At 34.1% G+C, this 12,569-nt stretch overlaps 3 protein-coding genes across 3 annotated transcripts; all 3 read right to left on the bottom strand.

The window, feature by feature from the left end:
• Positions 1-220: 220 nt before the first annotated feature.
• Positions 221-789, bottom strand: LOC130906036 (histone H2A-like). The gene has a single exon (XM_057819917.1). The coding sequence runs from the start codon at positions 770-772 to the stop codon at positions 386-388; it is 387 nt and encodes a 128-aa protein (XP_057675900.1). The 5' UTR covers positions 773-789; the 3' UTR covers positions 221-385.
• A 1,329-nt stretch (positions 790-2,118) lies between these two features.
• Positions 2,119-2,843, bottom strand: LOC130906037 (histone H2B 1/2-like). The gene has a single exon (XM_057819918.1). The coding sequence runs from the start codon at positions 2,827-2,829 to the stop codon at positions 2,455-2,457; it is 375 nt and encodes a 124-aa protein (XP_057675901.1). The 5' UTR covers positions 2,830-2,843; the 3' UTR covers positions 2,119-2,454.
• Positions 2,844-8,932: 6,089 nt separating this feature from the next.
• On the bottom strand, positions 8,933-9,347 carry LOC130906038 (histone H4). The gene has a single exon (XM_057819920.1). It carries the CDS (start codon positions 9,333-9,335, stop codon positions 9,024-9,026), a length of 312 nt encoding a protein of 103 aa, XP_057675903.1. The 5' UTR covers positions 9,336-9,347; the 3' UTR covers positions 8,933-9,023.
• Positions 9,348-12,569: the final 3,222 nt, after the last annotated feature.

The raw sequence follows: 12,569 nt of genomic DNA, 5'->3' as shown, positions 1-12,569 counted from the left end.
GTCAGTTGAGTGCAATATTTAGTTCACCAAGTCATTTATCAAAATCTATGCTAAAATTTGTCATAAATATTTAAAAGAAAAGCTAAAGTTAAAAAGAGCCGTTTGAGAGCCAAAAGAAGCCGGCTCTTTTCACTGAGCTGATCTAAATGATCCAGATCACCAAAAATCCCATCATTACTTGGCAGTAGATGAAAATATTAGTTAGACACACTGAGATTTATCAGGTTTTAGATTTAAAAAGCATGCCCTAATAATTAGTAATTAAAAAGTTGCAATCTTTACTTTTTGACTACTGTTAGTTTTCTGTATGGAGATCAGCTCTTATAAGAAAGTGCATGGCTCTTAAAAGAGCCGTTTTGGGGATTCACTTGTCCAAGCTCAGAATTTACTTGGACTTGGTTGCCTTCTCGGTCTTCTTGGGCAAGAGTACAGCCTGAATGTTAGGCAGCACACCGCCCTGAGCGATGGTCACTCCGCCAAGGAGTTTGTTTAGCTCTTCGTCATTGCGGACGGCCAGTTGCAAATGACGTGGGATGATTCTGGTCTTCTTGTTGTCGCGGGCAGCATTGCCGGCCAACTCAAGAATCTCAGCGGTCAAATACTCGAGCACAGCAGCCAAGTAGACGGGAGCCCCGGCACCAACACGCTCGCCGTAGTTGCCTTTGCGTAGCAGTCTATGGACACGGCCGACCGGGAACTGAAGCCCAGCACGGGATGATCGGGTCTTGGCCTTAGCCCTCGCTTTACCGCCGGTTTTTCCTCTTCCGCTCATTTTCAAGTCGTTGTGATTCAAGTCTTCACAAATATACTGCTAAAGCGTTCATGGGTGAGTATTTATAGAAACATTGGCTGGTCATTGATTGGCTAGTTGTGTAGAAGAAGCAACTGGCCAATCAGAACAAGGGCTTTTTTTAGGCTGTTTTGCTTCAGTTTGATTATAATTGCCGCTTCGTTTTAAACTATTTATACTAAATAATCAATTTCAAGTATTAAGTATAACAATCAAGTCTTAATCGGCTATCTATTATTTAATTACACATTAGGTTTCATTATTTTGAACACATTTGGAAAGGAAAAGTTTCGTGATAATGATTTAAATAGACAGGGTAGGGTGATTCAAAAGGAATGTTCCTAAATCATCACGCGATATGTCAAAAATGAAAAACATTACAAAACTCTGGCATAGGCAAATGTGTTGAACATAACTTCAAGTATTATTTCATGTATTTCAAATGCCAGTGAGGGCCACCTTTGAGCACTTGATTTGAAAACTTACGTACGTAATTTTCGGACTATAAACCGCTACTTTTGCCCCTCGTTTTAAATCCTGCGATTTATAGTCCAGTGTGGTTTATTTTTGGGGTATATTGAACATGTGTCTAAGCAAAATTTCTGTAACTTCATTTATTCTTTTTTTTTTATATATATATATTTTTGATCAATCACGTGATTGTTTTGGCACATTCTTTTTGAATCACCCTGTATATTAGTCCTGCTCAAACGTAAGGCTGATATTAAGATGGGCCTAGGAAAATGTATAAGATATGTTTAGTTCTTCGAAGTAAACAGAAGTGATCATTCAAAACATTCGATTTTTAATATCATTTTAAAAAATATAGAGGGCTATAGACAACAAAGACAGATTTTGAATAAAACATAGCCATGAAGAAAATAATAATTCTTCTACATCTTTCAAAAATGTTAATATACTGTATCCCCACCCCCCCCAAAAAAAAAAAAATTATAGTATATGCACAGCTTTAAATATATTGTCACATGTTGCTGTTCAGTGAATGCTAGTTATAAAAAGTAAACATTTATCTTGATGAAAAACATCAATTAAAAAAAAAAACCAAAAAAAACTTTTAAATGTTGTATTTTTTAAGCAAACATCATGTCCTGCCACGCATTACATAATGCTTTGTTATGGTAAATGTATGTAGAATAGAATAGGAATAGCACAAGTCTTTATTGTCATTGACAGCAACGAAATGAACATTGTGAACAACGAAATTTGACGTAGCACTCCAGATGAACATATGTATTTTACAAAATAAAAGGGGAAAACATACGTATACTCTTGGGCTATAAGTGAGTAATTATAGCTTGCTTAGACTGAAATATGTGCAACAAAGAAATAGTGCAACGCGGTCCTACATTAGCGCCATAAGTGCAACAAGACTAAAATATGATTGTAAATTTTCTATGAATAAAAAGAGGCCAAATGATTGTGCAAGGTCACAATTTTGTACAGGTTGTATGTAGTACACATGGGTTAGTGTGTTTATGAGGATAGATTTTTGTGTTTATTTAGGGCAATGATGATAGTGAGAAAAAATGTGTAGATCCATCCAGTGTTTACTGTGAACATTATTTCCATAGGGATATAATTCTCTTCAGTTAAAGTGGGTGGCTCTTAAAAGAGCCGTTGAGTTGAGTAGCTGCCTAAGCAGTCTACTTGGAGCTGGTGTACTTGGTGACGGCCTTGGTACCCTCAGACACGGCGTGCTTGGCAAGCTCACCGGGCAGCAGGAGACGCACGGCGGTCTGGATCTCCCTGGATGTGATGGTGGATCTCTTGTTGTAGTGAGCTAGACGGGAAGCCTCGGAAGCAATGCGCTCGAAGATGTCATTGACGAAGGAGTTCATGATGCTCATGGCCTTGGAAGAGATACCAGTATCGGGGTGGACCTGCTTCAGTACCTTGTACACGTAGATGGCATAGCTCTCCTTCCTGGTCCTTCTCTTCTTCTTCCCGGTCTTGCTGACGCTCTTGGCGACAGCTTTCTTGGAGCCCTTTTTAGGCGCAGTCTTCGCTGGTTCAGGCATTTCGTTGGGGTATGGCTACCTTCTGTAGTGAGGGTAAGGAAAGAGCCCTACGTATTTATAGGAGGCTCGAGCACTGTGCCAGCGCGCCCCTCTGATTGGCTGAAAGTCTCTCGCTTGGTAACTCATACATTGGCGCGCTTGTGGTGCAGCGTTTTTGACCGACCTGAGAGAGGACAGTTGCCCCATTTTGGCGGTTGGATCGCGACTTTGTAGCACTTTCTTTGTTCTAAATGTATTAACACGTTTCACATACTAATTTAAGCTAGCGCTGTTTATAATCGAATTGCATTATTATTGTTTGTCACTAAATCGGAACTTTCTACAGTTTGAGTAAATGGTCAGTGTACCTTTCTGTCATTCGTTTTTATTTCAATTTCTGGAAAACGGAAACGAGCTTTTTTTCGTTTAGTGTCTCAATAAAACGGGGGAAGAAGCCTTTTTCTCTTGTTAAAAATGATGGTGTGCGAGGCCGGGGCTGGTTGGACTTTGGAAAATTATTTTGTGCTGTCTTTATTACTCTAATTTGATAATTCGTTCCGTGATTTATAAATAATGTTTATTTCAATTTCTTATGATCTCTGTGCCGTCATTTTCATTTAAAATAATTAAAAACGCCTGTAAAAGAAGTTGACTCCGGTTATCTTTGCTTCGACTTTTTCCCTCCTCTTCAAATCATAATTCTGAGACTGCACGATACAAATTTGGAAACACACATCTAAACAATTAAAAGTTAGAACTAGATCTCCTTCTATACCTCCCCCATCTTCTATTAAGCTTGCTTTATTGTGCATATCCATAACTGTCTATACATATATTTCAAATTTCAAGCTATTTGCCTTTTATTCATTTCCTGCTTCATTTCCATTTCTGATTTATTTGTATTTGTATTTTATTTGGATTCCCATTAGCTGATGAACACATCCGCTACTCTTCCTGGGGTCCACACAAAACATAAACAAGACATCAACATACAAATCAACATAGGCTATACATAAAAGAACGAAAAGAATAAGTTCCTATCTTGGGAATTCACACACTAAAAAAGGCATAATTCAACATACTGACAGAAAAAAGAAGAGACAGTAAGGAGGTAAATAGACAATAAGCAATATATAAGTAGACAACAACAAAGAGAATTCCATTACAATTTCCATCAAAAATTAAACACAGTTGACCCTAAAATACTTATAATAAAATAAAAATAATTTTGCTCAGAGTTTTTAAAATTTGGTCTGGAAGGGCATTGCATTCAACCATTGCTCTGTTTCAATTATCATTATTTTTATTATCATTATTATTAGTAATAATGTTTTTATTATTATTATTATATATACAGTGGGGCAAATAAGTATTTAGTCAACCACTAATTGTGCAGGTTCTCCCACTTAAAAATATTAGAGAGGCCTGTAATTGTCAACATGGGTAAACCTCAACCATGAGAGACAATGTGGAAAAATAACCAGAAAATCACATTGTTTGATTTTTAAAGAATTTATTTGCAAATCATGGTGGAAAATAATTATTTGGTCAATACCAAAAGTTCATCTCAATACTTTCTTATGTACCCTCTGTTGGCAAAAACGGAGGCCAAATGTTTTCTGTAACTCTTCACAAGCTTTTCACACACAGTTGCTGGTATTTTGGCCCATTCCTCCATGCAGATCTCCTCTAGAGCAGTGATATTTTGGGGTTGTCGTTGGGCAACATGGACTTTGAACTCCCTCCGCAGATTTTTGTATAGGGTTGAGACCTGGAGACTGGCTAGGCCACTCCAGGACCTTGAAATGCTTCTTACGAAGCCATTCCTTTGTTTTCCTGGCTGTGTGTTTGGGATCATTGTCATGCTGAATGACCCAGCCACGTCTCATCTTCAATGCCCTTGCTGATGGAAGGAGATTTTCACTCAAAATCTCTCGATACATGGCCCCATTCATTCTTTCCTTTACACAGATCAGTCATCCTAGTCTCTTCGCAGAAAAAAAGCCCCAAAGCATGATGTTTCCGCCCCCATGCTTCACAGTGGGTATGGTGCAATTCAGTATTCTTTTTCCTCCAAACAAGAGAACCTGTGTTTCTACCAAAAAGTTCTATTTTGGTTTCATCGGACCATAACACATTCTCCCAGTCCTCTTCTGGATCATCCAAATGCTCTCTAGCGAACCACATGGACGTGTACTTTCTTCAGCAGGGGGACACGTCTGGCAGTGCAGGATTTGAGTCCCTGGCGGCACATTGTGTTACTGATAGTAGGCTTTGTTACTGTGGTCCCACCTCTCTGTAGGTCATTCACTGGGTCCCCCCGTGTCGTTCTGGGATTTTTGCTCCCCGTTCTTGTTATCATTTTGACGCCACGGGGTGAGAAGGGAGTTGAAAGTCCGTGTTGCCCAACGACAGCCTCAAAACATCACTGCTTTAGAGGAGATCTGCATGGAGCAATGGGCCAAAATACCAGCAACAGTGTTTGAAAAGCTTGTGAAGAGTTACAGAAAACGTTTGGCCTCCATGATTGCCAACACAGGGTACATAACAAAGTATTGAGATGAACTTTTGGTATAGACCAAATACTTATTTTCCACCATGATTTGCAAATAAATTCTTTAAAAATCAAACAATGTGATTTTCTGGTTATTTTTCCACATTGTCTCTCATGGTTGAGGTTTACCCATGTTGACAATTACAAGCCTCTCTAATATTTTCAAGTGGGAGAACTTGCACAATTAGTGGTTGACTAAATACTTATTTGCCCCACTGTATATATGTATATACATACACACACACACACACACACACACACACATATATATATATATTTTTTTTTTTTTAAATTTTTTTTTTTTATTCTAACCGTTTTTAATGCAATTTTTTTATATATAACTTTATTTCCTGTTTTGATAGTCTTTTAACTTTCTTTTGATTTCATGTGTTTATGAAATTCATCTAATGTAAAGACCCTTGAATTGCCTTGTGTTGAATTGTGCTACAAATAACTTTGCCTTGCCTTTCAATTTGGGAAGAGTTATAATTTGCAGATTAATGTGTGCTCTGACTTTTTTTTTTTTTTTTTGGACATGTATCTTTAGTCTGGAGTATAACTATCAAAAGAACACAAAAGAAGCGACAAGGACAATACACCCCTCACCCACCATGAACCGCCCTGACTAGGCCATTATCTTGCCAGTAACGGCTACATTTACGGAACAAAGGCAGATGCTCACAGAGGATTATGGATATCAAGTAGAAATCACCCAGCCAAAGAGGCACCAATCATTAGGGCATGTAAAATAATCGCTCTTTGGAAATCCGATTTAAAAGGTGTGCTCTGCAAGGACACCTTTATGCGATTTCAACAACTGCAAAGTAAAGTTGGACTACCAAGCATTCATTTCTTTAGATGTCTTTGTTTACTGTCATGTGACCTTATTTGAAAGGGCCATTCTTTACTTCAATTTAAAAAGTTGTTTCGATTAAAAACAAAAACTTCAATTTAAAAAAAAAAAAAAAAAATGAAGAAAAAAATCCAATCAAAGAAAGTTTTCAAATGCATTTTTTTGAATCTCGAGTTTATTTTTGTATTCTAACATTGTTTTGAAGAGACTTTTTCCTTATTTAAGTGATTTTTCTTTTGGAAAAAAATTAATTTAAAAAAAAATATATATATATATATATATATATATATATATATATATATATATATATATATATATATATATATATATATATATATATATATATATATATATATATATATATATAGGCTGTTTGAAGCAACTTATTTTTGGCCCAAACTCAAAACAACATTACTTTAAGAAAAAAAAAAATGTTTCAATGTAAGAAAAAACTCAAAGAATCAAAGAAATTGTTATCAAATGCATTTTTTGGAGTCTCAAATTTATTTTTTTGCATTCAAAAATTTATTTGAAGTGACTTTTTTGTTTTATAGAAGTGATTTTTGTTTTGAAAAGAAACATGTATATATTGTTTGAAGCAATTTGTTTTTGGCACAAACTCAAAACAACATTACTTCAATTAAAAAAAAGGTTTAAATATTAAAAAAAAAAAAACCTCAATAAAAATCCAATCCAATCAAAGAAATCGTTTTCAAATGCATTTTTCTGACTGTCAATTTTTTTTTTTTTTTTTTTTTTTTTTGCATTCAAACATTACTTAAATATAAAAATTGTTTCAATATAAAAAAACCCTCAAAGAATCAAATAAATTGTTTTCAAATGCATTTTTTTTTATTCTCAAATTTATTTTTTGCATTAAAACATTTTTTTTTGAAGTGACTTTTTATTGAAGTGATTTTTCTTTTGAAAAGAAAATGCATATATTGTTTGAAGAGGGAAAAAAATCCAATCAAAGAAAGTTTCTAAATGCATTTTTTAATCTCAAATGTATTTTTTTGCATTCAAACATTTATTTGAAGTGACTTTTTTTTTTTTTTATATAGAAGTGATTTTTCTTTTGAAAAGACAATGTATATATTGTTTGAAGCAATTTGTTTATGGCACAAACTCAAAACAACATTACCTCAATTAAAAAAAAAAAAAATTTAAATGGTTTCAATATTTTAAAAAAAATTCAATCAAAGAAATCGTTTTCAAATGCATTTTTCTGACTGTCAAATTTATTTTTGCATTCAAACATTTTTTTGAAGTGACTTTTTATTGAAGTGATTTTTCTTTTGAACAGAAAATGCATCTATTGTTTGAAGCAACTTATTTTTGGCCCGAACTCAAAACAACATTACTTCAATAAAAAAAAAATCAGTATAAAAAAAAACCTCCAAGAATCAAATAAATTGTTTTCAAATGCATTTTTTTATCCTCAATTTTTTTTTTTGTTTTTTTTTTTTGCATTAACTTTTTTTGAAGTGACTTTTTATTGAAGTGATTTTTCTTTTGAAAAGAAAATGCATGTATTGTTTGAAGAGGGGGAAAAATCCAATCAAAGAAAGTTTCTAAATGCATTTTTTAATCTCAAATGTATTTTTTTGCATTCATTTATTTGAAGTGACTTTTTTTTTTTTTTTTTTTTTTTAGAAGTGATTTTTCTTTTGAAAAGAAAATGCATATATTGTTTGAAGAGGGAAAAAAATCCAATCAAAGAAAGTTTCTCAATGCATTTTTTAATCTAAAATGTATTTTGGCATTCAAACGTTTTTTAAGTGACTTTATTATTGAAGGGATTTTTCTTTAAAAAAAAAAAAAAAAAAAAACATATAGTAAAGAAAATGCATATATTGTTTGAAGAGGGGAAAAAATACAATCAAAGAAAGTTTCTAAATGCATGTTTTAATCTCAAATGTATTTTTTTGCATTCAAACATTTTATGAAGTGACTTTTTATTTGAGTGATTTTTCTTTTGAAAAGAAAATGCATATATTGTTTGAAGAGGGAAAAAAATCCAATCAAAGAATGTTTCTAAATGCATTTTTTAATCTAAAATGTATTTTGGCATTCAAACATTTTTTAAGTGACTTTATTATTGAAGGGATTTTTCTTTAAAAAAAAAAATATATATATATATATATATATATACATATATATATATATATATGCTGTTTGAAGCAACTTATTTTTGGCCCACCCACTCAAAACAACATTACTTCAATAAAAAAATAATTGTTTCAATATAAAAAAAAAAAAAAAAACTCAAATTGTTTTCAAATGCATTTTTTTGATTCTCAAATTTTTTGCATTCAAACTTTTTTTTTTAGAAGTGACTTTTTATATAAGTGATTTTTCTTTAGGGAAAAAAAACCCCCGTATATATATGTATATGTGCTGTTTGAAGCAATTTATTTTTGGCCCAAACAACATTACTTCAAAGCTATTAAAAAATCCAAAGGAATAAGTTTTTAAACTCATTGAGTCAAAATTTGTTTTACATTGAGATATTTATAAATTCAATTTTTTATTATTGTAAATGTTTACCGATTGAAACAATTTAATTTTTTTATTATTAGATAAATCTACCTCCATAAAATGCAGGCAGGCACAACATTAAACGACGGAGGATGAAGTTTAAACCTCAATCGCCGGTTTTATTATTCATGGATAACGGCACATCTCTACTGCTGACATTTAATAAACTACGTTTCAGCATAAATATGGAACAGAAGCTCAGGAGAGAAAGTGTGTGGCCCTTAAAAGGACCTTTTGGGATAAATTGTAGTAGTCTGATTGCAGAATTTAACCGCCGAATCCGTACAGTGTACGTCCTTGCCTCTTCAAAGCATACACCACATCCATGGCAGTCACGGTCTTTCTCTTAGCGTGTTCGGTGTAAGTGACGGCATCTCGGATAACGTTCTCCAGGAACACCTTAAGCACACCACGTGTCTCCTCGTAGATCAGGCCGGAGATTCGCTTGACACCGCCACGGCGAGCCAGACGACGAATTGCCGGCTTGGTAATGCCCTGGATGTTATCACGGAGTACTTTGCGATGGCGTTTAGCGCCCCCTTTGCCTAAGCCTTTACCTCCTTTGCCGCGACCTGACATTTTCTTTCACTTTAGCTGGATCGAAGAGAGAATAACCCCTCGCCGCCGGACTGACGTTCATATTACATGAATGCGGACCTAAACGAGAGCAGTTGTCCAAGTGTAAGAGGAGGAGTCACACAGCGGCCCTTCCCACATGAGAACACTCTCCAGTTTCCGCTTTTTAAAGCGCTTTATTGAATCGCACAAACATACAGTAATATAAATTGGACAGACTAAACATATAAAAATCACACAAAAACATGGATTATTTAACACAAATATGCCATTTGAAGGAGTTCGTGCATCCATTCCCCCCATTTTTCTTAAATCTGCTGGTATCTGTATTGCTATGTAACACCAAAAGGGTCAAAAGTTAATAAAGCAATTTGAAGTAAATACCATTTTATAAATAACAAATTGTGTAATATGCCCCTTAAAATGTAAAATAAGGTTATTCTAGTGATGGCCAATGAAGCTTTTTTAGAAGCTTCGAAACACTTGGGCAAAGTGCTTCGAAAATAGGTTCAGTACATGAAGCTTCATTACCTGTGAGCTCTAGCCTACTACAGTAGAGAGGTAGATTTGTGTCTTTATTATTCAATCCCCCCAAAAAGTAGCTTAAATCAAAATATATATTTTCAATTTTTTAAAAAAAAGTGTTTGAATGCAAAAGAAAATTTGAAACTCCAAAAAATGCATTTGAAAACTAGTTTTGTTTGACTTCCTTTTGTTTTATTATTAATTTTTTGGGATTGAAGTTGAGTTAATTTTGATTGAAGCAACTTTTTCTGGGATTGAATGATTTAGACTAAAATGGCCCACCTATAATATGGCCCAAACACAAAAAGGATTGCTTCAATCAGTTTAAAAGTAAAATTAAGTGTTCCTATGCAAATTTCTGAGTCTCAAATGTTTTTTCGCATTCAATTTTTTTTTTCTATGATTGATTTTTTTCTAGTTTTGATTGAGGTGGTTTGTCTTTTGAATTTTTTTTTTTTTTGTCAGAAGCAACTTGTTTATTGATTGGATAATAAAGACACAAATTTCCTGGCAAAATGTGGCCCAAACGCAAAACTACATTACTTCAATCAAAAAAAAAAAAAAAAAAAAGACTTGACAAAAAAAATTTTTTCGATGAAAGAAGACGTTTTCAAATGCTTTTTCTTTAGTTTCAAATTTATTTTTGCATTCAAACACATTTTTTTGATTGAAGTGACTTTTTTGTTGTTGTTGAAAATATACATTTTGATTGACGCAACTTTTTGGGGAGATTGAATAATAAATACACAAATCTACCTCCATACTGTACTGGCAAAAACTAAAACTGCAGGGGCTCTCAATGCATCTTTCCTTCGAGGTTTCAAGCTTGATGCATGCAGGAAAATTGATTTTGGTGTGCCATTTCGTCATCCTCTGAAAATATTTTTAAAAAGTAAATTTAAAAAAGTGTTTGTTTTTTTTGGGGGGGGGGGACATGAAATACTAAACGAACTTCTCTTTACATTATATTGATAAATAAATTCAATTCAGAATTGAGTGATCCATTTAACTAAGGATGTAAAAAAAAATTTAGCATAAGTGTACAGTATCTTGGCGAAATGTGGAAGGAAAAAAGTAAATACTGTAGTTGTCAAAATATGGCTTACACGAATATTTCAAGAGGGTGAATATTTACAAATGAAGATTAATGAATTACAAATAAAGATTTATGAATGTATGTTTTGTTTTATCAATGAGAGCAATTTGGGGGAGGGGGAACTGACGGTATGCTTTATGTAACTATGGCCATGTGGCATGGGGGGCACTCAAAAGTTTTTATTGAGGTACATAATTATCTTTTTTTTCTTTTTGCTCACAAAAAGTGGCAATTACTGACTATTTGTGTTTCTATTGAGTTTTTCATTAGCTTCTCATTGCCCCAAAAATACTTTTAGCATGCCTTTCCCTTTCATACTTTTAACCATTGTGTTTTCTTGTGGTAGCTTTAAAACAGAGAGTTGATCTGTTGACCACATTCGTCATATTTAAACCTTCCCTATTTGATATAACTACATTTAAGTATTTTAAAGGCATTTTATGTATGTTTTGCCCGTATGCATCCAAACAAAACAAGTAAAAAGCGCACGGTAGTACTTTGGGTGTAAAATTTGCCTCTTGTAGGACATTTTGGCAGAACACTTTTAGTGTTCGTCTAGTGACAGTAACAAACTAGGTCATTACCCCGAGCGTCCATTGCGTGCAAAATATGGCGCCCTCCATAGGTCAAAACATGTTCTAAATATTAAAGTTTTTTAAATCAATGGCAATATTTTATGTGTTTCTTATAACATATTGTAGTAAAAGAGAATTATGGCTTATTAGAGCCTACAAGTCTAAGTCCAAGGTTCCCTTTAAGTCTGCAGTTATCTGCATGACTATGGAATAGGGATGGGCGGATCGATACCAAAATATCGATATTTCGATCCAGCGCGTTAAGTTTTAGGTATCGATCCCCAAGCAAAAGTATCAATATTTGGAATTAATACATGATATTTTCTTTGTCTATTTTTTGGGTATAGACCCTACCCACGTGACGTCACAACTCCGCTCTCCTGAATGGTACCGCCCAATTGTCCGTCAAAACATAGTGTTAGCCTGTTACGGCTACGTACATTCCTCCTATTTATGGCGTGTTTTTCTGCTCCTTAACATTAATAATCAAAATGGTGAAGGCGTGTGTGGCTGTTGGTTGCACTAACAGAGAAGATGGAAGGAGAGACTTGAAGTTTTACCGTATTCCGAGGGATCCAAAGAGGAGAGCGAAATGGACGGCTGCAATTCGACGTGAAAACTGGGCACCAAAAAATCACCACAGAATATGTAGTAGTCATTTTATATCCGGTAAGATGCATTTAAGATATACTTAGAGGGTTTTGGGCTGACAAATAACCACAATTAAGATCATTGTTAGGCTAATCGCCGACAACATACACGTATGTATGCAGTGAGAGAGCTATCGCTAAACCATATAAACATTAAAAGCCTTAACTCCATTGACAAACGACATGAAATACATTAGACTTGACAGTGGATGTTAGCAATAACAAAAGATTTTGAATTGAAAATTTCGTAACTCACCTTTCCAAGCACAAGATAGATTCCTGCCGAATTTTCGTGGACGAGGACCTGTTTCACCCAACCAGCAACGAAGTATTTATAAGCCTCCAAGCTCTTGAAGTTTTTCAAATTTTCGTGAGAATAGGCTGATTTTGT

This window comes from Corythoichthys intestinalis, chromosome 17 (assembly GCF_030265065.1).
Source record: "Corythoichthys intestinalis isolate RoL2023-P3 chromosome 17, ASM3026506v1, whole genome shotgun sequence".
Classification (NCBI taxonomy): Eukaryota; Metazoa; Chordata; class Actinopteri; order Syngnathiformes; family Syngnathidae; genus Corythoichthys; species Corythoichthys intestinalis.
This window is presented reverse-complemented; position numbering and strand designations above follow the sequence as displayed.

Coding starts and splice junctions, on each gene's coding strand:
- LOC130906036 (XM_057819917.1), bottom strand. CDS start 772: ATGAGCGGAAGAGGAAAAACCGGCGGTAAAGCGAGGGCTAAGGCCAAG.
- LOC130906037 (XM_057819918.1), bottom strand. CDS start 2,829: ATGCCTGAACCAGCGAAGACTGCGCCTAAAAAGGGCTCCAAGAAAGCT.
- LOC130906038 (XM_057819920.1), bottom strand. CDS start 9,335: ATGTCAGGTCGCGGCAAAGGAGGTAAAGGCTTAGGCAAAGGGGGCGCT.